We start from the raw sequence: 23,026 nt of genomic DNA, 5'->3' as shown, positions 1-23,026 counted from the left end.
CAGCATCAATGCGACAGCTGCGATGATGAGAGACAAGACACCGATGAAGCTAGGTTGTGGAAGAAAAGACAAAGATAGAATTGCATGTCTTGGGAGAAAGCGAACGCGAAAAGCGCGTTCTTACGCTTTAGGTCTCTCTCAACTGCCGTATCTAAGTACTACCATTTTTGGACTAGCGCTATTTTCTCTCTTCTCTTGTCAACAGGGTTGGTTGATATCTCTTTTCACTGACTTTCGTTTTATTTTCAACTTTCAAGTCGACATGGCCTATGTGAGCCTTTACGTGGTCATTTGATTGGATAAAAATCACACCCTGTGATGCTGCCCTCTTTCCCGCCTACATCCCACGCTTTGGAATTCGCCATCGACATTGACCTAGTCTTTCTTTGAGACCCCATAGGCACCCTTCCCTACGATGTACACTGTGGCTTTTTAGTTGTCTGTAAACAATGAATTCTCCGATAGCTTCCATTCTTCTCGAGCCTCATCTCGGTGAACTCCCAGGAAGCTCGCGAAGGATTTCTCGCAACGATGCAGCTACCGGAGCATCTGCTGCAGGCGTTCGCGCTCTCAGTGCACAGATCGTGGCCTTTTATTTCAGAGCACCGATCAAAGCTTTCTTCCGTATGCGTGTCGAGTATGTAGTATCTGTGGACCTAATGATCTTTGTATTGACAATATTTCACCTAGTTACATGGTACATCCTCCCACAAACATACATTAGATGAGAGAATACAATCAATCCATCACAAGCCTTCGTTACTCATCATTTAAAACAGGCATTTGCAAGAGCTGTGAACCCCCGTGTCGCCGAAGGCAAATGGTCTCTGCATACGACAACCCCGGGATTATTGATCCACGCCGTTCGAACATACGGCTGGCGATTTATCCCGAATCAAGTGCTTCCACCCTTGATGGCAAATGCTGGGTGAGACATTCCCCAGTACAGGTCTTTAGTTAATTTGAAAGCACTAACAATATTTACCAGCGTTGGTGCTGTTCTCTATACGTCCTATCTCCAGGGGTTGGGAGCCCTGCATGAACCTGTGTCGCAAGGGGTCAAGCGAGTCTGGCCCCCGGCTCCTCCATCTGCAACATTCGCAGCTGGATTTATCGCCGGCACAATTCAGTCCATTGTAGCCGCCCCGCTAGACGCCTTGCAGGTTCGGTTTCAAACCAGTGACATGCTGGAGGGTCAGTACCGGAGTATGTGGCATTATGGCCACCATAAGCTCAAACAGATTGGTCTCCGCGGGGTCTTTGCAGGCTGGAGCCTGTCCTTTATGCGGGATTCACTTGGTTATGCTGTGTTCTTTTCTTCGTTCGAATACATCAAGTCACAGTCCTACTATTCCTTTGTCACTTGGTACTATGGTTCCCTGCAAGTCGATCGTGTGGGCATCCTTTCATCATCCGAGTCTAGTAATCGCGGTGTGCCGCTCATCAAACCCCACTACGCATTGGAGCCATGTTTCCTGATGATGGCTGGTGTTGTGGCATCGATCGCTCAGCAAACCATTCAGCATCCACTAAGTAGGATTCAAGATCTTCACCTGGGTCGACTGGAATATCTGGATCACCAGGCTAGTTTCATACCCTCGCGCCAGAAGATGATACGATTATACTACCACGCCTATCAGGAGACCTTCAAGAGATGCAAGCGGAAGGCTGCCCGGGCCGGGGGCTGGCCCTCCTGGTTGTTCCGTGGGTTTATCGGGAGCTCTCTTCGCCAAGTACCTAGCACCAGTGCTGGCCTGATCATTTTTGAGCTGGTGCGCCGACGGTATGCAAATCCTGCAGACACTGTCCATATTCAAAGTGATGGATATGACATTCTTCTCACTTAATAGTTTATATGACAGGTTTTTTGATACCTACGTTTCTTTATTTTCTTCTTTTCCATTGTTCATTCGGTGCAGGGCGTTCTAGGCATATAATCTTGTTTTATTAGACTTACATGCATCTATGTACATACACAAGCGATACCCGACGACATGGGGTAAAAACGGTTGTTCTTTGTTCGAGAACCAAAGGAGTTTTCTTTTCTTTTTTGGTTTTCTAATTGAACCGATTCTGCATATTTGACTTACATTTTCTCTTCATGTTATTTACCTACCTATCTCTATTTTTTACATATACTACACAGCTATTTTAGAAGTGTACGTAAATAGCAACTCATCTGTCGATCCATCCCGCATTGGACGATGCGATCTAGTATTTATTAGGACTAGCACGGACCCCCCATATGCGTACAAATCCAATACCACTTGGCAATACATAGTACAACATAACATATTGGACCTCGTTATTAGACTTGCTTGTCCACTTTTTTCTACTGTTGTATTTCGTTCTATTTGATTCCCCCCCCCCCCCAAAAAATTACCTACATTAACCTAGATTCTCGAAAAAAGATTTGATGAAAATCATCATCCCTCTGTTCCATTCTATATTTGACTTTCTTTGGCTGTGTAATGCTCTCTTGCTTGGCTTGGGACCTTTACCTTTGCCCAAACGCACCCGCCTCCAATTCTCCGTCTGACCCATCACCGTACTTCGTCATCCTGCGTCCCGTGTGACTTTACGTAGCTAGTCCCGGCCACATCACCTTAGTGGTGCACTATCGCGGTCTAGTACAGTGACTTTCAAGGCTGTGCCCAAGTGGTACTGTTGCTGACTCCTCGCGGAGAACCTCTTATCGATATCATTAATTCTATCGACTCCGCATTCTTTTCTCCGGGAAAAAGGGCTGCGAGGTTCAGCCCATCACTACCGCCATCATTTCTCCGACTTCTTCCCCACGCGCCTCTTGTATACGCCTCAATTCAATACCCTCTGATTCCCGCTCGATATCTTCGGCCAAGTTACTGGAGTCTAGCGAGAAGGGTAGTCAACGGCCTTCCCACTCGTCTACTCGGTCGGTTGGGTCTGACTTCTCAACCTGGTCAGACACCGGGGACCTCGCCGAGCAGTTCGCTGGGGCTGAAGATCCGTTGCAGATTCATCTTCGCAATTCCTTAGACCGACAGCTCTTGCGTCGAAAAGAACGAAGGAAGCAGCCCAAACACGTCCACCATCCGTCAAACCCGAGTAACGAGCGTTCTGGGATTGATATTGAAAAGATCAGAATACCAAACCCTCCCACACGGCACATTTCAAGTGTTGAACGCGTTCTGGCCGCCATAATGACACCCAGAGATGAACTACACGTCCGGATGCACGGTTTAGTCGGAAAGCCATTGCTGTGAGTGCCTCAAAGGCCAGTTGTTGTATCATTATTACTGACTCGGGTGTATGTCTAGTTACTTCACGAGTGTGTTTGTATCACTGGGTGTCTTTCTTTTTGGCTATGACCAGGGTGTAATGTCTGGCATCATAACGTTCGTATCTAATCCCTCGCGCATAGAGACTCGCCATAGAGACTATGAGCAGAATGTGGCTAACAGATGCAGTGGCTGGTACTTCAAAGATTATTTCAATCAGCCTTCTCGGGCTACAATCGGTACTGTGGTTGCAGTTCTCGAAATTGGAGCGTTCATATCCTCCCTCCTTGTGGGACGTGTCGGTGATATGATCGGCCGTCGAAGGACTATACTATATGGCTCCATTGTTTTCTTCATTGGCGGCGCTTTTCAAACATTTGCCACAGGTATTCCCATGATGATGGTCGGTCGTGTCATTGCTGGTCTAGGCGTTGGCGCCCTCTCTACCATTGTGCCAGTTTACCAGTCTGAGATTTCGGTTTGTAATTCCCTTTCTTCATCGGTTCTCGACTCTTTTTGTCCCCCCCAAATTTCTCGCCAGGCTGCTGACGAATTTCAAGCCTCCCCACAACCGTGGGAAGCTCGCATGCATCGAATTTACCGGCAATATTGCTGGGTATGCGACCAGTGTGTGGGTAGACTATTTCTGTAGCTTTATTGATAACGACTACTCCTGGCGCCTCCCACTCCTTTTCCAGTGTATCATGGGTGCCTTGCTTGGAATTGGCAGTCTGATGATCTGTGAATCACCTAGGTGAGCAGAAAATCTTCTCCATCGTCTACCATGCTAACTCCCAGGTCCCTACTAAGATGGCTTCTTGACAATGATCACGACGAGGAGGGCATGGTGGTGATTGCAAATCTTTATGGCGAAGGCGATCTCCTTAATGACAAGGCCCGGCAAGAATATCGTGATATCAAGATGAACGTCCTCGTCCAGCGCCAGGAGGGCGAGCGATCCTACTCGGACATGTTCCGCCGGTATCGCAAACGTGTTTTGATTGCCATGTCGGCCCAGGCCCTAGCTCAGCTCAATGGGATAAACGTCATCTCATACTATGCGCCACTCGTTTTTGAATCGGTATGGATACCATACGCTTACATGAATCCAATGTCTCCCTTCCGCGGCGCCATGTCGGATTCAAACAAAATCCAAAATTACCCAGGATTATGCTAACCAATCTCCAATATAGGCCGGATGGGCTGGACGAGATGCAATCCTGATGACTGGAATCAACGGTATTTCATATTTGCTGTCTACCATACCACCGTGGTATCTCGTGGATGGCTGGGGCCGGCGACCGATCTTACTCTCAGGTGCCGTTGCTATGCTCATTTCGCTTTCCCTCATATCCTATTTTATTTATATTGAAATTTCCGCTACCCCAACCCTGACGGTCATCTTCGTTATGCTCTATAACGCAGCTTTCGGGGCATCTTGGGGCCCAATTCCATGGTTATACCCCCCGGAGATCTTGCCCTTAAGCATTCGTGCCAAAGGTGCAAGCTTGAGCACTGCTTCAAATTGGGCATTCAATTGGCTCGTGGGGGAGATAACTCCCGTTCTTCAGCAAATTATCAAGTGGCGGCTATATCTAGTTCATGCATTCTTTTGTGCATGCAGTTTTGTTCTTGGTAGGATCCCTCATCCATGATCATCTACTAGGGACCATTATACTGACTATCGTCACAGTTTATTTTTTGTACCCCGAAACGAGTGGGGTTCGCCTCGAAGATATGGACGTTCTTTTTGGCGATGCTTCCACCGCCATGCCAACACCAGCCACCCAAGGCGAACGAGGGTCGCTAATGGGTGCTGGCTCACCTGTTCCATCACTTGACCTGCGTCGGCAGTATGGTCAACTTGGGGCGGAGAATTCCATCCCCGGCCTAGATATTGATCCGCCGACCTCAAACCATGAAGGGACCAGCAAACGCGGACGCTCGGATTCTCGCCAGGGCAGTGTTCGCGGTGAAGGAATGGGTAGCTGGATCTCAAACATGGTTAGTCGAAACCGAGGAGTGGGCCCCAGTGCCATCAGCAGTCAATATAGACGTTTGGAGCAAGGAGAAGGAGACGAGCAATGAAAGGGCTACGGACGACTGTGTCTTGGTCCGAATCAAACAAGAAAGACCCAGGAATTCGATGTCAGAGATCTCCTTCCCTTATTTGCGAATGTCTTTGTTAATTTCTTGTGTTCACATTTGCGGTACATATCCAGATCCTTCTGTTTTCTTTTTTTTAACGAGGCTTTGTTTGATTAGTGGTACGGATGTTGTATCTATGGAATTTTCTTCCTTGTACAATAGTACTACACATAGTACTATGGTAACTAGATAGTAGTTACAGTACCTTATATAATTACATCATGTACATGTGTATGATGATGTTGATTGATGTCTACTAGTAGCATCCATAGTATCTATGGATAGTTATACATGCCACCTGTAGACTCTTATGTAAGTATCAAAATACCATAACTAACTATGAACTGATATAGCTATACATTGGTATATTAATAGTACTAGGAATGCAGGTAAGGTACTTACAGGTTGGAACTCGGAATTACAAGGGCCATGTTCTGAAAACGGCCCGCTAAAAGTGGACTTGTTTATCCTCCTTGAGGCCACGGATCTCACTTTCTCCTTTAATTCTCTCAGCCCACACTCTCTTTGCTTCACTGCACTTCATTTCATTTCATTTCTTGCTTTTTCTTTTTCTTTTTCTTTTTGAATCTACTCCTGGCATTGCTTCCGGTCTATCCGCTAGATTTGCCCACTCTATCACTCATTTGCCCAGGGGAATGGCTATGTTCTCTTAAGCTATCCACCCTTCTATTATCGGTCTACCTCGGTATTCCTCAGTTGAACTTCCTACTGTTCTGCCATTCCGTTTGGCACATTTGCTACCGAAAAATATCATAAGGTGCATTATGGTGGGCCTAGACACTGCCGTGAGCACGGGCGCCAAACACGAGTCCGACCTACGTCGAAGAAATGTCCCTGATGCTAGCAAAGTTCATCTAGACTCGACCCCGTTGAATGATGAAGATGTGAAGAAAGGTAGAATACAGGTGAGATAGCATTTTTCGCTGTCATCCTATGCGATCTACTAATCTCACTTGGACAGTCATCCTCGTTCATCCATGTGCTAGATAGCTGGGAGCCGATCATTGCTCCAATTATCCTGACTGCCCTCGCCCTCTTCACCCGCCTGTACCAGATCGGTCGTTCCAATATTGTGACTTGGGACGAGGCCCACTTCGGTAAATTCGGTTCCCACTATCTCAAACGCGAGTTCTACTTCGATGTCCACCCGCCTTTGGGGAAGATGCTAGTTGGCCTGTCCGGCTATCTTGCTGGCTATAATGGGTCTTTTGAATTCAAGTCTGGCGAGAAGTATCCAGAAGATGTGAACTATACCTTTATGCGAGCCTTCAATGCTGCCTTTGGTATCGTTTGCATTCCCCTTGCCTACTATACTGCGCGAGAGTTGAACTTCCGTCGGGCCACAGTCTGGTTGATTAGTCTGATGGTGCTATGTGAGAACTCCTACGCAACAATTTCTCGATTTATACTTCTTGACTCTATGCTGCTCTGCTTCACCTTTACTACCACAATGTGCTGGGCAAGGTTCCACCGACTGCAGCGTGATAGCTTTTCGCTGGAATGGTATGCCTGGCTTTGTTTGACTGGCTTGAGCATTGGATGTGTCTGCAGCGTCAAATGGGTTGGTTTCTTCTGCACTGCTCTTGTCGGTCTTTATACTGTTGATGACCTTTGGAATAAATTTGGCGACCTGAAGATGCCACGGGTGAGTGCCTGCTTTCAGACCCTCTCCCAAAAATCCATTACCGAATAGCTGGCTAATACAGGGGGGTTCGAGCAGGCTGTGCTTGCAAAGCACTTGGTTGCTCGCGTTGTGGGATTGATTCTTATTCCAATCTTAGTCTACATGTTTTCTTTCTATCTGCACTTCCTGGTTTTGGCGAATAGTGGTCCAGGTGATGCCCAGATGAGCTCGCTTTTCCAAGCTAACCTACAAGGTACCGAGGTTGGCAGAGACAGTCCTCTTGAGCTTGCAATTGGGTCGCGTGTCACACTCAAAAATATGGGCTACGGAGGAGGGCTTCTGCACTCCCACGTTCAAACATTCCCCGAGGGATCCATGCAGCAGCAGGTTACCTGCTACCACCACAAAGATGCCAACAACGACTGGTTCATCTACCCCAACCGACAGGAGCCGGACTACGATGCCACTGCTGATCTGCGGTTCGTTGGTGATGGGGATGTCATTCGACTGATTCATGGACAGACAGGTCGCAACCTGCATTCCCACGCTATTCCAGCACCAATCACTAAATCACACCACGAGGTATCATCTTATGGAAACATTACCATTGGAGACGATAAAGACCACTGGAAAGTGGAGGTGGTCGATGATGTTGCATCCCGGGACCGATCCAGGATCCGGACACTTACAACAGCTTTCCGACTCCGCCATCCGGTCCTAGGCTGCTATCTACGGGCAGGAAATGTCAACCTACCACAATGGGGATTCAAGCAGATTGAAACAACATGTACCAAGGAAAACAAACCCGGCGATGTTTACACTCACTGGAATGTTGAGTCTCATACTAACGACCGCTGTAAGCTTGTCTATTGTTCAAGAACTTGATATTGAAGACCCCAATCAGGCTTATTGACATATCCACAGTGCCCCCTGGTGATCCTGGCTCCTATAAATCACCCTTCTTGAAGGACTTCATCCACCTGAATGTGGCTATGATGACCTCTAACAACGCTCTGGTTCCTGATCCCGACAAGCAAGATGACTTGGCTTCCAAGTTTTGGCAATGGCCAATTCTCAATGTCGGCCTCCGCATGTGTTCTTGGGATGATGGCGTTGTCAAATACTATCTTCTAGGAAACCCCCTGGTCTATTGGGGAAGCACTGCGGCTCTTGGTGGATTTGGTCTTTTGTTCCTCTGGCACCTTCTGCGCTGGCAGAGGGGGTACAACGATCTCAGCAACGAGGAGATCAGTCACATCCACTACTCTGGCTTGTACCCAGTTATCGGATGGGTATTGCATTACCTTCCCTTTATCATAATGGCTCGTGTGACTTATGTCCACCATTACTATCCGGCTCTCTACTATGCCATCCTGAACTTCGGCTTCTGTATTGATTGGGTGACACGGAAGATGAACCCAAGATTGTCGGCAGCGGTGTATGCCTTCCTTTACGTGATTATTGTCGGATTGTTCATTCATTTCCGAGCCATCGTGTTTGGAATGGAGGGTTCTAACCAGCAATGGACTCACCTACGCTGGCTACCTGGATGGAAAATGGCAAATGTGAACTGACCATGGATTGCTTGATGAGCTTGATGACGCGCTCTCGTCCTCTCTGCTTCTTACCTCGTGTTGACCGCCTCAAACTGGATCTTACATCAACACGGATAATTTCAAATTCCTTTCTGCATTTGCAAAGAAAACTACACCGTTATTAGAGATAGTAGAGTTATTGCTCCGACAGCCATAGCCACGCTTGATGCCTGGTAACAATTAGGTTGAACACGGAGTTGTGTCGGTGGCCATATATTGTTGACTATTCATTATTACGTACTGTGGATTTAGCAACACCCCCCAGTCCAACCGTTGCCACCTTTGCGCATGGCATCATCCATTCCCAGTGTGACAGTTCTAGAGACTCCTGTGTTCGCTCCTCCGGAGGCCCCGAATCCTTTCACGCCGCTCCGCCGATCATTGAGGTCGTATTTTCCCGTTTCAATGTTACGATATATTCTCTCAGCAACCTCCAGGAATGCTCGTTCAACACCCTCTCCCGATTTGGCGCTCGTTTCAACATAGCGAACCACATTATTCAGGCGACACCACTCTTCGGCTTCCTCCTGGGTGACCTGTCTTTGACTTGATCCAGAACTGGCCCCCGTCAGATCAGTCTTATTACCGACTAAAATGACAACGATGCCATCTTCTGCAATATGCCGTAGATCTTGTAACCACTGGGTACAGGATACAAAGGTCGAGTGCCTGGATATATCAAAGACTAGGAGAGCGCCAGATGCGCCCCGGAAGTAAGAGCGGGTGATAGACTTGTATGTCTCTTGTCCAGCGGTATCCCACAAGGAGAGTTTCATGCGTTTCTGATTGGGGGAATCTTGTGGTTTTCGTGGAGGGGTAGGAAGCCCGGAGGTGATAGATGACTCTAGAAATATATCACCTGACAATCCGGGGGCAGGCTTATCAAGGTCTAGCTCCAGTGAAGCTGGAGGACCAACTGGCACAATTCGCGACCCGAACTCGACTCCAATAGTCACATCATGAGATGGGGAAAAGCGGCCTTCACAAAGTCGGACGGTGAGCTATTGTTTGGTTAGCGTGAGGCACAAGGCCAAAGACCGACAACACTTACGCTGGACTTGCCAGTGCCAGAGTCACCAATGCAGACAAGCTTAGCAATGTAGTCCCATGGCTGTGACATGGAGAGAGTATGGGGAAATAAAGTCCAGAATCAGAGATGGGAAAGAAAGCGGAGGTTAGTTTACCTATAATGTGCAGGTACACTTGGAGACCTCATGGTTATCAGCTGAGTCATCTATCAAGCCCGACGTGCCCATATGACGCTTTCAATCAGCTGCGTGACCTTGTAGCCCTTCGCTTTATCCTTTAACTCCCCTAGATTTGACATAATTCCAAAAAAAACTCTCAAAATCTTTCCTCTCCCCTCCCTTTGCTCTCTAATCTTCGGCCGTACTTGATTTCCTCAGTATACTCCATTCAGTGACTTATCACTAGTCCTATCCCACTCACAGTACTTCCTTTGATGCGATAACAGGCCATGTTCTCTGAATGTAGGAACTGGAAGATCCTGAGGATTAGATGGCGACATAGCTAACATTTAACCCTAGATGCCTCACGATTCCTTGCTCAGTCACAGTCACGAGTAACCTCTCGGCCAGATGATCTTCAAAGAACGGGCCGGAGCCGCCCTGGTCAACACCAAGGGAGCCTTCGGCACCCCTCATCACGCTCCTTCTTACGACCTAGCAATCCTTATGGACCGGGGGAATCCCAAACATCTCAATTTCCTTTTGCCCCCCGCAGCTCGGTTCAACAAGCTCCCCTGTTCTTCAGTGCCACTGATGAATTCCGAGAGGAAGATGACGAAACAGAACGTGAGCGAGAAATCGCTGATTTCTATGCACTCCAACGGTCAAGACGGAATTTTGGCGACAGCAACTTGAAGGAATCTTCCGAACTTGACGATTCTGAATGTTCAGGGTTCGAAGAGGAAAGTTCACCATGCGACGATCGTCCTGGTAAAGGCATCAAGAGCTCATGGCGAGGAGAAGAGAGTGTTTTGCGTGCTCGTCTTTTTCCTATCGAGTCTATGGCAGAAGCCCCAGAGCAAGAACCGGCTTCTCGATCCAGCCCAAGCAATAGCAAAGTTCGAGGTCATCTAGTAGATATCGGTCTGGATGATTCATTACGGCCTGATGTTGACGATGATCAGGCGTTATCTAGTCCCGGTGCCCACGATCCACCTGTTCAACGATTCCGTGAACGAGAAGTACTGAAGGAGCCTTCTGGCCCTAGCCAGCATGGATATGCTGTAGGGCAGGCTGATCTTTTGTCGCAAGATGCGCCACGGCCGCCCAGCTCGGCAAGCTCATTCCCAACCTCGGTATCACCACTAGCCTCAGAAAACACAGTGCAAGATGCCTTCTGGGGCCAGTTGTTTTTGATATCTCTCACTGGATTGTTTGCTTCTGCATTTCTTGTGTATCTTCATACATCTACACCCTCTGGAGACAAATCAAGATGGGGCGACACAATCTACATGACTGTTCATGGATCTTTCTTCCTCCTTGGGATATATACTATTGTATCGATTCTTGTGTCCCTTATTTGGTTGGCCTTACTACGATTCTACGTGCGACTTCTGGTCCATGTGATTCTAGTCGCTGTTCCCACGATCCTATGTTCATTCTCCTTATATCCTTTTATCTCAAGTTTCAATGGACCATGGCATGGGATGAGTATCCAAGACAAGGCGATGAGATGGAGCTCTGCTATCCCGTTTCTCATAGCTACCATGTGGATCTACAATGTTGTGCGTGGCCGTCAGTCTATAGGAAAGGCCATAGGCATTCTTGAATTTGCCTGTCGAATCTTGGCTGCCAATCCCGAGCTGCTTGCTCTTGGTCTGGGTGCCTTGGTCTGCGTTGTTTCCTGGACGTGGATCTGGATGCTGATGTTCACTCGCGTCTTCTTGGGCGGTCATTTTGTGAGCTCAAAATCTTTCATCATTGATGTGGGTAGCTGGTGGCTGGGCATCTATTTTGTCGTTGTTTATCTGTGGTCGATTGGCATAATCGCAGGCATCCAGCGTGCTGTCACCGCTGCAACAGTGAGCCAGTGGTATTTCCACCGTTTGGCAACACCCGCACCCACCTCAAGGCAAATTGTTCAGGCAGCTGTCGTTCACGCCGCCACAACTCTCTTCGGCACGATCTCTTTGTCTAGACTACTGGGGCTACTGGTTCGACTTCCTCTGCTCTTGTTACCAGGTCGCATCTCCTCGTTGCTCAGTCTGTTCGCCTATTCACTCATCCCCACCCCAATTACTTTTTTGACCAATCCTCTTTCTCTCACCTATGCAGCGATTCATTCGCAGCCTCTTGCCGCTTCCTCCCGGGGGTTGAGTCAAATGACTACCCTTGCCCCATCAGCGGCCTCAATGTCTTTATACCCCCGTTCATATTCTCAGTTCCCGGGGAACTTGGGGTCACTACTCTCATACCGGCTGTCCAAGTTGATCCTTTACGCTGCGCGTTTCATGATGTCCTTAGCCTTAGGGTTCGGTGGTTGGGTGACCACAGCTCGGAGCCTGACAACCCCTACGTCTGGTAGCACCATTCGAGGCAGTCTTTATGCCTACGTCGTCGGTCTTATTGCTGGAACAATTGGCTGGACCACGTTGGGTGCAATGGAAGGTGTGATCGCAGATATTGTAGATGCAGCGGTGATTTGCTGGGCAAGCGAAGTCGGTATCTCCGGCAGAGAGGCCCGGTATTGCCGTGAGGCTGGTTGGCTCTTTGGTGATTCGCAACCTCGATTCGGACATGAACATCAAGAGGTCTAGGTCGGCAGGTGGGGGGGGGGGGGGGTTCTTTTTTGCCTCTCTTTCTTCATCTTCAAGTCCCTAACTCATGTACCATTTCGTTGTACAATTGAGCGGGCTATTGTCTTTTCATGCCCTTAAGCGAAATTCTTTGATTTTCAAGCAGATTCTTTTTTGGAAGACTTGATAAGCAAATAAATTCTGCATTTACATCTCGGTTGCAAGTGATGGCAAACAACTATTTGATATCAAGTGTATTCTTTTGCATCCCCCATGGTATATTCGAATTGCAAATAGCTACATGAAAATCCAGGGCTCGTGGTATCATGAGAAAATATAAAGGGAAAGGCAATAACCTGTGCCCCCGGGGGGGGCTCCCCTGAGACGCTATATGAAGCATATTCCGAGCGACGGGAGAGAAAAAAAGCAGACAAATGTGACAGATAGATTAGAGACCAAGACGTCCATTCCACTCCACTCGTTCCTTCGAGCACCATTCTTTCAGCAGGAACCAGCCAAACCGAACCACTTCGATGGGCGGTGTAGTACCTCCAAGTGGTAGGAAATAACTTCCAGCATATTCACCAGCCTTGAGAGATGATCGGCCTCGTTCCGAGTAATTTCGAGATCGCTGGGACCAGATAGTGGGGAACTCACGGCCAAGGATATCTTCAGAGAGACCCCGTGTGCCCTCTATCCATAGCCTCTGGGACTCTTTGTAGCACTCAGGAAGACGAACCTTCAGCTCTGAAAATTCCTTTTTGCTTTTCCTGTTCTCATCCGACAGGGCTGCGTTTCCATCACTCCCAGGGGTGGGAACCGGGGTGTGCTCTCCAGGAATTGGGCTTATCGCGAGACGTTCAAGATCGAGAGTATGAATGGCCGTGAAGGACACTGCCCCAAGGAGCAAGCAGAGACTGTTTAAGGCCGGATATGGTACACTGTTCTTCCTGACCACACGCCAGTATGGCACGATGGACAGCCATGTTGAGGAATCCCCGACCTGGCGCGATGAAGCCTTGGCCTGGTCGTTCGCTACAAACGCCATAATAAAGGACAACAACGCTTCTATTGCAGTCACAACAGCTAGCTTTTCGTCAGTGACCGAGATCCCAGTTTTAGAGGTGTGCCGCTCTGCGGCATGTTTCAATTCACGACCGATGCTCGCAAACTTTTGCCACTCATCCCACCACACTTGCCGCTCATTGCGCGTGCGTCCATCTACCTGTGTCGGAGAAGCCTTCATAGTTGACCCGGGATCAACGGAATGACGCTTGTTGGCGGGATTAGAAGGAGCTTTGCTATCAGTCTCTCCGGGCTCGTTTCGACGAGAGGTAAAAGGTTTTTGGTCTTTCAGGTCTTTTACAGGCGTGATCGAAGCTGCTTTGGTTTTGTCACTGGTGGTTGAATGAGAGGTCAGGTGTGTCTGAGCAACCGGCGTTCGAGGCTTTTCGGGGTAGCTTTTTGGCTCTTTTGAGCGACCATATTGAGGGCCAATAGCTTCACCCGTCTCATTTTTCCTGCCTTTCGGATCCCCAGATGTGTACCCACGAAACAATCCAGTATCTCCCCCTTTCTTCCTGGAATGGAAGACATCATCACGATCGGTATCCTGACTGACCGGTGAATCCGACAGATGCGCTTTCTTTTTACCAGAAAATTTAAGCAAGGCTTCGACACGTTTTCGGTTCGCTCTTCCATACCGCAGTTTGGTAAGAAGCTGCGTCTTTTGTGTGTCGACACGGGCGTGGTCTCTTGTATATTCTTGGGTATTGGATTCCTTGGCAGGCAATCCCTTTCCTGCCCGACTATTGCGAGATGGTGGACGGTCCTCAAGGCGAGCCAACTCCTTTTCGATATCTGGGGGGAGGGTAGGAGACAATAAGCGCGGAAGTCTGGGACCACCCGATGTCGGTGGAAGAGTAGGCGAGAGAAGTGCGGGCAACTTGGGGGAATACGATTTGACAGGGCTGGGCTCTCGGCGTGTGTCTTTCTCGGGACACAGTCGCAGTTTCTTTGTAGGATGTGCTTCAGACTTCTTAGTCACTGAGGGGTGAGGAAATTCAAGTTCCGACCCAGATGGCCGTTTCTGGCCCGCTCTTTCGGGGGAGAGACGCGCATGGGACTTCGGTGGCATTCGAGACATTTTAGTCTTATCGGAAATATTGAGAGGCTCCGAAGATGTCATCTGTCGTCTTTCCTCGGACTTGGCGGAGTTTGATGCGCCTCGGCTACCCGCTTCGAGGCCAACGGGGGATGCGACTGCGGCACTGGTCTTCTGGGTCTTGTAGTCCTTGAGACTAATTTTCTTTTTGGACACAGTTTCTCTTGAACTTTCTACAGTACTTGGGGCTGTTGATCGATCGGTCATCATGCGCCCCGTTTCGTCTGACCAGTCCCCGACAGCTAGAAGCAATGAGTCTGTGTCGTGGTGTGTCAGGAAGGTCATATATTGTAGTTGCTGCTCCTCCAAGCTGAAGGGTCTGTCATGCCCTACAGCCCAATTGTTGGCGGACCGGGTTCCCAGGTTAAAGGGCGTTTTGGTCGGAAATGTGAGTAAATATGGAACGGGGGGGAGGACGTCGTCGGAGAGCCGCTGCAATCGTTGGTCAAGCACTTCACGGTCCGACGTGGGGGAAGTCGCAGCTCGGGGGGTTGTAATGGGTTGAAAATTGCGTTTCTCGTTCACCGACATCGCAGTGCGCAGGGTTTCGCGATTTATTTTTCCACAAGAGATGCTGGTATCATGCGGGCCCAAAGCACAATTCGGGCCAAATATCTATCAGTGAGGTCTATTTCTCGAGTCGGTATGACGAGTTGCCTGGTGATAGTCAAAGCATTGAGTCAAGTGAAGGATAGTGGATGTACAAGATCCGGCCTTGTTCAGGTGCCAAATAATCAGGGCATCCTATCACTATCGCGCGTGGGGGGTGTTCCCATAACCCTGGGATTTTGAAGTCGCGTAATTAGGAGGGGAGAAATAAACACAGTCAATGTAACAAATAAAAAGTGGGATGTGTCACAATGAGAGGGTGACCTCTTTCCATGAAGGAGCGAGAGATGGGAAATGTCCCCGGATAGAATGAAAGAGACAGATGAATTGGAGAAGGTTACGTTAGGTCCGTTACGGTGCCTGTTGCTTATCGGCTTATCGTTACCGTATGATACATACGGTACAGGGTACATGGGTACATGCATTGTTTGATGAACGTTTGAAAATATCGAATGGTCCAAATACCTCTATGCGTATATGTGTCTATGTTCAATGTATGTACCTTGTCATCTTGAAAAGATGTAGGGATTTGAATTGATCTATGAAAGTTCTTATGCCAGGCCTGTTCTTGAAGTCAACATTCAGGAACGATCATCCTCTGCAAACTTCTCACGCCAGAATGCACGGTAATGTTTCTGTTCGCCTATCTTAGAGATCTCGTCAATTTCTTGAGGTGTCAGTTGGAATGTAAATGTGCGCAAATAGCTGCTTAGGCGGGCTTCTTTGCCACTAGTAGTGATAGATATACAACCACGGTCAATGATCCAGCGTAGCAGAATCTCGGACTGACTGACTGCATATTTGGTGGCCAAAGAAGAGAGTAGGGGGTCCAATGGCCCGCCCCGAGCCCGGGTCGCAGGGGTGAGGCCTCCGTAACTAACAGTCTTGATACCTTTACTCTCTTGGAAGGGAACAAGATTGCCATGTTGAAGGTATGGATGGAACTCAATCTGATTCACAGATGGCACCACTTTAGCGGTTTCGAGAATGGTCTCCAATTCGCTTTGTAAGAAATTGGACACACCAATAGACCGTGCTTTCCCAGCTGCCTTTACTTGCTCCATGGCAGCCCAGGCAGCTTGAAGCTCTTCCTTGGACTTTGCAAAGTACGGAGCATGGATCAAGTACCTGCTCAGATTCTTAGAAGCGGTTCCCGATCGATCCAATTAGTCTCACCACGTTGGAGTTCACTTACAGATCCACATAGTCAAGCTGGAGCTTTTTGAGACTGGTTTCAATGGCCTGAGGAATATCGGTGATGTTGAGGAGGACCTTAGTCGTCACGATGAGTTTCTCTCGAGATACTCCGCTTTCTGTGATTGCCTGTCCCAGTTCCTCCTCGGTCTGATAGACTTCAGCTCCATCGAGATGGTGGTATCCTAGCTTCGTTGCAGTCTTGATTGATTTGACCAGTTCGTGGTTGATACCGGTGTCGGGCTTCTTAAACCACGCGGTGCCCGTGCCATATCCAACCTATGTTTGTTAGAGTAGGTTGCCCATATTATGTGGGGTAATGTCGGGTTTACTCACGACAGGGACCGAGGTACCGTCATTGAGGTCCAATGTAGGAATGGGCGAATTAGTGTTTGCCATGATTAGAAGTTGTTCAAAGGGGGCAAAATGTAGGATGATGAGAAGATGTTGTAAGTGGATGCTTTGACTAGGTTATGGTACCTCAAGGCGCTGCCCGTCCGGGCCTAGACAATGCTTAATAATGTCAAATTATGTCATTTCGAACTCCCAGGAGCTCCTCGCCATACTTCCGGAGGTCAGACCTCCTACTAGCTTCACTTGGATCCTTATCCTTGAGCAATTCCTTGGTCTCTCTCTATGAACTCCTGCATGCTCGTATGTTCAAGGAATTGGTACATGTTTCCACGCACCAACTTTCGGCCACCGTCAGTTCTGAATCGTTCAAACAAGATGGTATCACACATTTCGACCGTCGGGGTCTCCCTGGCTGAACTACCGAAATCAAATGTTTTTACTTCTAAATTGCCCTTTGATCCGGCTTTTGATACACCGGAATCCTCGCACATGGCCCCAAGGGAAACCTTGGGGCCTCGCATGGTCAAAGGAGCTTTGTTCACATACATTCGCCCAGAGCGTACCGATGAGCCAGAACTACTGGGAGTCAGTTCGCAAGCGATGAAAGACTTAGGATTGAAACCAGGCGAGGAAAAAACATCACGATTCAAGGCACTAGTCGCCGGGAATGAGATTTGGTGGAACAAGGAACACGGTGGAATCTACCCATGGGCACAGTGTTATGGAGGTCGGTATCCACACTGTCATGCATGTGAAATAAAAAGAGACTAACATGTGCAGGGTGGCAATTGTAAGCTACAGGAGGAGCTCGAGATGCAACGTTAACGGCTGACAACATGCAGCGGTTCATGGGCCGGACAACTTGGAGACGGTGTAAGTTAACAAGTTAACCCGCAGACGAGTCCTCGACTCACTAAAGATACTAATGACCGACAAATTAGCGTGCAATCAGTCTATTTGAATGCACCAACCCGCAGACAAATATGCGGTATGAGCTGCAACTGAAAGGAGCAGGCAAAACACCCTATTCGCGATTCGCAGACGGCAAAGCTGTCCTCCGGTCAAGTATTCGTGAATACGTGGTCTCAGAAGGTAAGAAACCTTGCATGAAATCCGAGAACAGACCACTGAAACATTGACAGCTCTCTTCGCTCTCGGTATACCAACTACTCGGGCACTCTCACTCACCTTGGTACCCAATGCCAAGGTATTGCGAGAACGTATTGAACCAGGAGCAATTGTTGCTCGATTTGCCGAGAGTTGGTTAAGAATCGGCACATTTGATCTTCTTCGCGTCCGTGGAGATCGTGAGCTGATAAGGAAGCTTGCGACATATGTTGCAGAGGACGTTTTTAGCGGTTGGGAATCCCTTCCTGCCATTGTCTCGCTGCGGGACCAGCAGTCTTCCACCCAAATCGATAATTCCCAGAGGGGTATAACTGGCGACCAAGTACAAGAACACCAGGATGTACAAGAAAATCGATTTGCTAGACTGTATCGAGAAATCGCTCGCCGCAATGCTAAGACAGTGGCCGCGTGGCAGGCCTACGGCTTCATGAATGGTGTACTGAACACCGACAATACATCAATTTACGGCTTGTCGCTGGACTATGGCCCGTTTGCGTTTATGGACAACTTTGACCCCCACTACACCCCGAACCATGATGACCATATGCTGCGATACGCCTATCGTAACCAACCCAGCATTATCTGGTGGAATCTGGTCCGACTTGGGGAGTCACTAGGTGAGTTGATTGGTGCTGGAAACCGGGTTGATGATGAAAGCTTTGTCAACGATGGGGTAACGAATGAGTTTGAACCGGAACTCATCAAACGCGCGGAGAAAATTATTGAGCATGTGGGCGAGGATTTCAAAGCAGTATTTCTCAATGAATACAAGCGCTTAATGGGCCAGAGGCTAGGACTCAAAACACAAACTGAGTCGGACTTTCAAAATCTTTTTTCGGAGTTACTAGACACACTTGAAGCACTCGAACTTGACTTCAACCACTTCTTCCGCCGGCTTTCGGGGCTGCCGCTGTCTAGTTTGGAGACTGAAGACAGCCGAAGGGAAGCAGCCTCAGTCTTCTTCCACGCCGAAGGTTTCGGTGGGATTGGATATACCGAGGCCACGGCTAGAGATCGCATTGCGCAGTGGCTGGATAGCTGGCGGCTTCGCATCCTAGAGGACTGGGGCCCAGCAAACGACGATGAAAGACGAAAGGCCATGAAATCCGTCAACCCCAATGTAAGTGCCTGTCGAGATTTTCTTTTTCAAGTCCAGTGCAGGCTGACTAACCCAATGATAGTTTGTGCCTCGAGGGTGGATTCTCGACGAGGTCATCGACCGTGTGGAGCGCAAAGGCGACCGAGATATTCTAGGCCGGATTATGCAGATGTCTTTGAACCCGTTCAAAGATGAATGGGATCTTCACAAAGAAGAAGAGGAGCGTTTCTGTGGGGATGTCCCCAAGTTCAAGAGGGCTATGATGTGCAGTTGTAGCTCGTAAACAAGCTACGAGCGCCACGTGGATCTGCAAATTTATAGTGAATATCATCATTTTTGAAAGATTCAGAGCCGCTTTTAAGCTATATATCAAATGCCGTCGACTCCCCACGAGATAGGCTCGGATAATTACAACGTGCAAATACAAATACGAGTATTTGCTAGGCTCCCTACTTCACATTTTAGATGCGGTATCATAAAATCCGAGAATTACCAAACAACCTAGGTAGGAGTTATCAAAATTTAGATCGTCAACCTTTTCAGGTGTTGATCTCTAATCATACATTTTCAAGGGGAAAAAAAAGGGAAATTCGTCTCGTGCATGCATGAAAAATGTTGTCCAATCCCATGGAAACTGTAGAAAGATGTTGACCAAAAGAGCAATGCAAGCAATGGACACCTTAGTTAGGGCAAGCGGACTGAACGTGGCCGGGCTGCTTGCACTTGTAGCACATGCGCTCACCCTTGGCCTCAGTAGGGCAGTCGCGAGAGACGTGGCCGACTTCGCCACCTAATCATGAGTTAGTAGCAGATTCCAGAGAAGGTGAGAAGCCCAAGATAACTAACAGTTGTAGCACTTCTGACCCTGAGTGCAGTCACGAGCCATGTGGCCGAAGCCACCACAGGAGTAGCAGGTCTGTTGGCGACCACCTGCACCACCGGGGCCACCGAAACCACCACCGTAGCCGCCCGTGCTGTAACCACCGCCGTAGTTCCCACCCTGAGAGCAGTTGCGCGCAATGTGGCCGACCTGTCCGCACTTGTAGCACTCCTGGGAACCACCACCACTGTAGTTGCCATCACCACCCTGAGGGCATTCGCGAGAAAGGTGTCCGGTCTGGCCGCAACGATAGCATGACTTCTCCTTGGCGGGTTCCTGACATTCACGGCCTTTTTTTTGGAAAGATTAGCCAAGCACAAGTAGATTCTATGAATGTTTCACTTCAAACTTACTCAAGTGACCTTGGCCTGTAATCGTAAATTGACTTGATTAGCAATGTTCTGGTAACCAATCCGGATGTCTAAAGGAGGCTTTTGAGCCGAGCATACCGTTGCAGTTGTAGCTATTGAAGGATTGGATTAGCTTTCGAATTGACAGACGAAAAAGATGAAGGGAAATTACCAGGTAGGGTTTCCCTTCTTGGGGCAGTCCTTGGCCTATGGAAAGAGTAAATAAGCTTCAGGTCCCTTTTTTGTTAAATTTCAGAGTCGTGAACAGGTTGTCATTACCTGATGAGAAGCCTCGCCGCCTATGAAAGAAGAGTATATTAGTTTTATTTTGATAGAAATAACAGCAAATCAGGTTTCAAGTTGCGCAATAGAAACGTTGTAAAGGAGTCCAGATCTAGATTGCCGCACAAGCTCGTGAATATGACGTATTCACAGGGATTTGGATTGACACCAGTTTGCAGAGAGAAAAAAGTAACATACAGTTGAAGCAGCCACCGCGTCCGGCAGGAGGGAAGTTCATATTTGAATAGGAGGGGGGAGGATTTTTTTTTCAAGAAAGTAATCAAGTGAAGGAGTTGAAGAGTCTGCAAAAAAAAAATATACAGTGCGGGGAGAAATCTTCCCGCAAAGCTGACCGCCCTGAAGAGAAGATTTCTTGGATTTGGACTGGATTCTTCGGTCTCTTGTCATTCTGGATTCTTTGTTTCTTGTGTTTCTCTCTGCTTCCTCCCACTCAGTGTATATAATAGAACCTCATCACGGATGAAAATGCCAGTCCCCTTTCATCCATCTTGTGAAAAGTAAAAGTAGTGATTCTACTGTCTCCAAAGGTGTTGTGGATGGTACCTCAGATCGAAGAATGCAAAACATGGAGACGGAAATCAAGAATCAAAATTGAGGGCCCAGCCTTTTTTATAGGGAACAAGTGTCTTGCCAGGGTCCCCAGTCCAGGTTGAGTACCTTGTGCTACCGAATGCTACACCTCAGGCTTGGGTGCTAGTGCAAAGTTCAAAGTTAGGGAATAGTCCTATCGTCTTTTCTCTGTTATTGGCATACCTTGACACAGATAGATGTAGATATATACTTGTATTAGGTGAAGTCGTAACACTCAAGTAGCTGTGTTCCAGTCTTTTCTCGAAGGAGAAGTACCCGTTCTTCATCAAATCCGATGGGCAAGGTCAATTCTTGGGATTCCACATTTGCATGGCCCAAATTGTGGGAAATCATTCCTGGTCCTGGCTCTGGCTTCCCATCCTTTTTTCCAGCGTTGATCTGAACACCATTGTCCTCGAAGAATTTGCGGCTACCCAGGGAGGTTATCGCCATCTCCAACTCCCATATTCGAATCTCATCCCCTCGAGAGCTTACAGAGACAGCTTTCCCGCGGTTGGTCACCTGAACAGCAGATACGGAAGAGGTATGGCCCCATAGGCGTCGGCCGCCTTGGACATATACCTTCTCCGATGTGGATACCACAAGATACAAAGTCAACGTGTTGTCGGCATGAGAGGTCAGTAGATACGGATGGGAATAGGACATGGAAGTTGGCGGCTGTTGGCGTCTGATAGACGGCGCCCCAGGGTCGATGCGAGGTGGATTGTTGACCGACTCGGCTGCAGAGCGTCGCCTTTTTCTGGATTGAAGTGGCCTCAATCCATATTGAGAATCCACTGTAGTAGCCAGTCGGGAATCTAGTTGTTGCCCATCTTTGCCTAGATGTAATTCTTGAATCCCCAGGGACCACCCACAGCCAATGTGGAAGAAACTATACACAATGGTAGCGACAATCTCAAAGGACGAGACTCGGAGAGATAGTGTCATTGGCGCAGCAATGTTATCTGCCTTGAGGGAAGCAATCTGGCGGGGCTCCGAGGCCTCGGCGGTTTCCCCTGCTCCATGGCTGCCAGGTCGCAGATTGTACAAGGTCAAATCTTTGTGATGGGATACTATCATTAGATACGGCGATGAGAGGGCCATTGTTGTTATAGCAGCATCACTGCAGCCGACATGAGAGGACTGCAAGTCTAGCTGGGAGGTTTGAAGATTTAGGATGAAGAGGCTGAAGTGACCATTTTCCAGTCCGACGGAGATCTCGATCTGATCTTGGATCTGGCTTACTGCCAAGGCGGTTGGGGTCATAAGAGATGGTATTGATGGAGCTGATAAAGGGAATCTTGCAAGACAGCATGCTGAATCTCTTGTGGTCCAAGCCCGGAGTCCGTGCGCTGAATCTGCTGTGAAGACAATCCCAGCACAAAATCTGACCAGCGTAGGAGAGCATGGTGGCTGAGGAAACTCTACCTCAGTAACCCGGCATAGCCCTTTGGACCAATTATGCCGGAGCCGATACTGCCGTTTCCAATTGCCCTCCTGTGCCAAGTGCCCATGATCCAACCAGGTTGCGACCTTGGGCGAATAATCCGTCTTGGCTGGAAAGGTTGTGAGTCTAGTATTTGCGAGGCGGCGTGCACGGGGTCGCACCCATTCCGAGTAATATTGCCATTTCCATATCTCAGAGTCCCCACCAAGGGCATGGAAGCGATGTGATAACCTGGCCGAGGTAGCAAGTCAGCGAAACCTCCAAGAAGAACCGGCAAAAACGAGAGTATCAATTTACCTTTGACACACGTTAAGGGACGATACTGGTAAAAATGAAAGGATATGAAGCAGCAACTCATTGCTCAGACGAGACAGGCGATCAACAGGCCCAACATCGTTCCGAGTGCGGGTCCGCTTTTGCGGTAGGTCAGAATCCCAGCGGTCTCTGCACCGTTTGGACATCCTGTCTCGGGCTAAAATGAAATTTCAAGAGGACTAGGAATACGAACTAGAGAAAT

The 23,026-nt window shown here is 48.5% G+C and overlaps 10 protein-coding genes across 10 annotated transcripts; 5 read left to right on the top strand and 5 right to left on the bottom strand.

Annotated features, from left to right (window-relative positions):
* Positions 1–449: 449 nt before the first annotated feature.
* Pdw03_6650 (Mitochondrial carrier protein, putative) lies at positions 450–1,847 on the top strand (the record flags this gene model as incomplete). Its single annotated transcript, XM_014679789.1, has 4 exons — positions 450–637; positions 691–697; positions 780–928; positions 989–1,847. 4 exons carry the CDS (start codon positions 450–452, stop codon positions 1,845–1,847), a joined length of 1,203 nt encoding a protein of 400 aa, XP_014535275.1.
* Positions 1,848–3,182: 1,335 nt separating this feature from the next.
* Positions 3,183–5,348, top strand: Pdw03_6649 (Sugar/inositol transporter; the record flags this gene model as incomplete). Its single annotated transcript, XM_066101411.1, has 7 exons — positions 3,183–3,241; positions 3,300–3,377; positions 3,450–3,738; positions 3,821–4,014; positions 4,071–4,341; positions 4,454–4,895; positions 4,954–5,348. The coding sequence occupies 7 exons, from the start codon at positions 3,183–3,185 to the stop codon at positions 5,346–5,348; spliced, it is 1,728 nt and encodes a 575-aa protein (XP_065956494.1).
* Positions 5,349–6,193: 845 nt separating this feature from the next.
* On the top strand, positions 6,194–8,627 carry Pdw03_6648 (protein O-mannosyltransferase 2; the record flags this gene model as incomplete). Its single annotated transcript, XM_066101410.1, has 4 exons — positions 6,194–6,334; positions 6,391–7,074; positions 7,150–7,909; positions 7,978–8,627. The coding sequence occupies 4 exons, from the start codon at positions 6,194–6,196 to the stop codon at positions 8,625–8,627; spliced, it is 2,235 nt and encodes a 744-aa protein (XP_065956493.1).
* Positions 8,628–8,896: 269 nt separating this feature from the next.
* On the bottom strand, positions 8,897–9,768 carry Pdw03_6647 (Secretion related GTPase SrgD; the record flags this gene model as incomplete). Its single annotated transcript, XM_014679792.1, has 2 exons — positions 8,897–9,649; positions 9,700–9,768. 2 exons carry the CDS (start codon positions 9,766–9,768, stop codon positions 8,897–8,899), a joined length of 822 nt encoding a protein of 273 aa, XP_014535278.1.
* A 357-nt stretch (positions 9,769–10,125) lies between these two features.
* On the top strand, positions 10,126–12,432 carry Pdw03_6646 (Choline transporter-like; the record flags this gene model as incomplete). The annotated part of the gene is made up of 2 exons (XM_014679793.2): positions 10,126–10,138; positions 10,196–12,432. The coding sequence occupies 2 exons, from the start codon at positions 10,126–10,128 to the stop codon at positions 12,430–12,432; spliced, it is 2,250 nt and encodes a 749-aa protein (XP_014535279.2).
* Positions 12,433–12,859: 427 nt separating this feature from the next.
* Pdw03_6645 (uncharacterized protein) lies at positions 12,860–15,106 on the bottom strand (the record flags this gene model as incomplete). Its single annotated transcript, XM_014679794.1, has 1 exon — positions 12,860–15,106. The coding sequence occupies one exon, from the start codon at positions 15,104–15,106 to the stop codon at positions 12,860–12,862; it is 2,247 nt and encodes a 748-aa protein (XP_014535280.1).
* A 659-nt stretch (positions 15,107–15,765) lies between these two features.
* Positions 15,766–16,777, bottom strand: Pdw03_6644 (Ketoreductase, putative; the record flags this gene model as incomplete). Its single annotated transcript, XM_014679795.1, has 3 exons — positions 15,766–16,312; positions 16,380–16,657; positions 16,715–16,777. 3 exons carry the CDS (start codon positions 16,775–16,777, stop codon positions 15,766–15,768), a joined length of 888 nt encoding a protein of 295 aa, XP_014535281.1.
* A 330-nt stretch (positions 16,778–17,107) lies between these two features.
* On the top strand, positions 17,108–19,242 carry Pdw03_6643 (Uncharacterized protein family UPF0061; the record flags this gene model as incomplete). The annotated part of the gene is made up of 6 exons (XM_014679796.2): positions 17,108–17,459; positions 17,513–17,522; positions 17,575–17,605; positions 17,674–17,824; positions 17,875–18,980; positions 19,042–19,242. 6 exons carry the CDS (start codon positions 17,108–17,110, stop codon positions 19,240–19,242), a joined length of 1,851 nt encoding a protein of 616 aa, XP_014535282.2.
* Positions 19,243–19,639: 397 nt separating this feature from the next.
* Positions 19,640–20,709, bottom strand: Pdw03_6642 (Zinc finger, CCHC-type; the record flags this gene model as incomplete). The annotated part of the gene is made up of 7 exons (XM_014679797.1): positions 19,640–19,749; positions 19,806–20,129; positions 20,193–20,207; positions 20,289–20,302; positions 20,362–20,396; positions 20,469–20,488; positions 20,670–20,709. The coding sequence occupies 7 exons, from the start codon at positions 20,707–20,709 to the stop codon at positions 19,640–19,642; spliced, it is 558 nt and encodes a 185-aa protein (XP_014535283.1).
* A 446-nt stretch (positions 20,710–21,155) lies between these two features.
* Pdw03_6641 (Cyclin-like F-box) lies at positions 21,156–22,970 on the bottom strand (the record flags this gene model as incomplete). Its single annotated transcript, XM_014679798.2, has 6 exons — positions 21,156–21,185; positions 21,246–21,272; positions 21,339–22,362; positions 22,491–22,618; positions 22,671–22,740; positions 22,807–22,970. The coding sequence occupies 6 exons, from the start codon at positions 22,968–22,970 to the stop codon at positions 21,156–21,158; spliced, it is 1,443 nt and encodes a 480-aa protein (XP_014535284.2).
* Positions 22,971–23,026: the final 56 nt, after the last annotated feature.

The sequence above is a fragment of the Penicillium digitatum genome, chromosome 2 (genome assembly GCF_016767815.1).
Source record: "Penicillium digitatum chromosome 2, complete sequence".
Taxonomy (NCBI): Eukaryota; Fungi; Ascomycota; class Eurotiomycetes; order Eurotiales; family Aspergillaceae; genus Penicillium; species Penicillium digitatum.
This window is presented reverse-complemented; position numbering and strand designations above follow the sequence as displayed.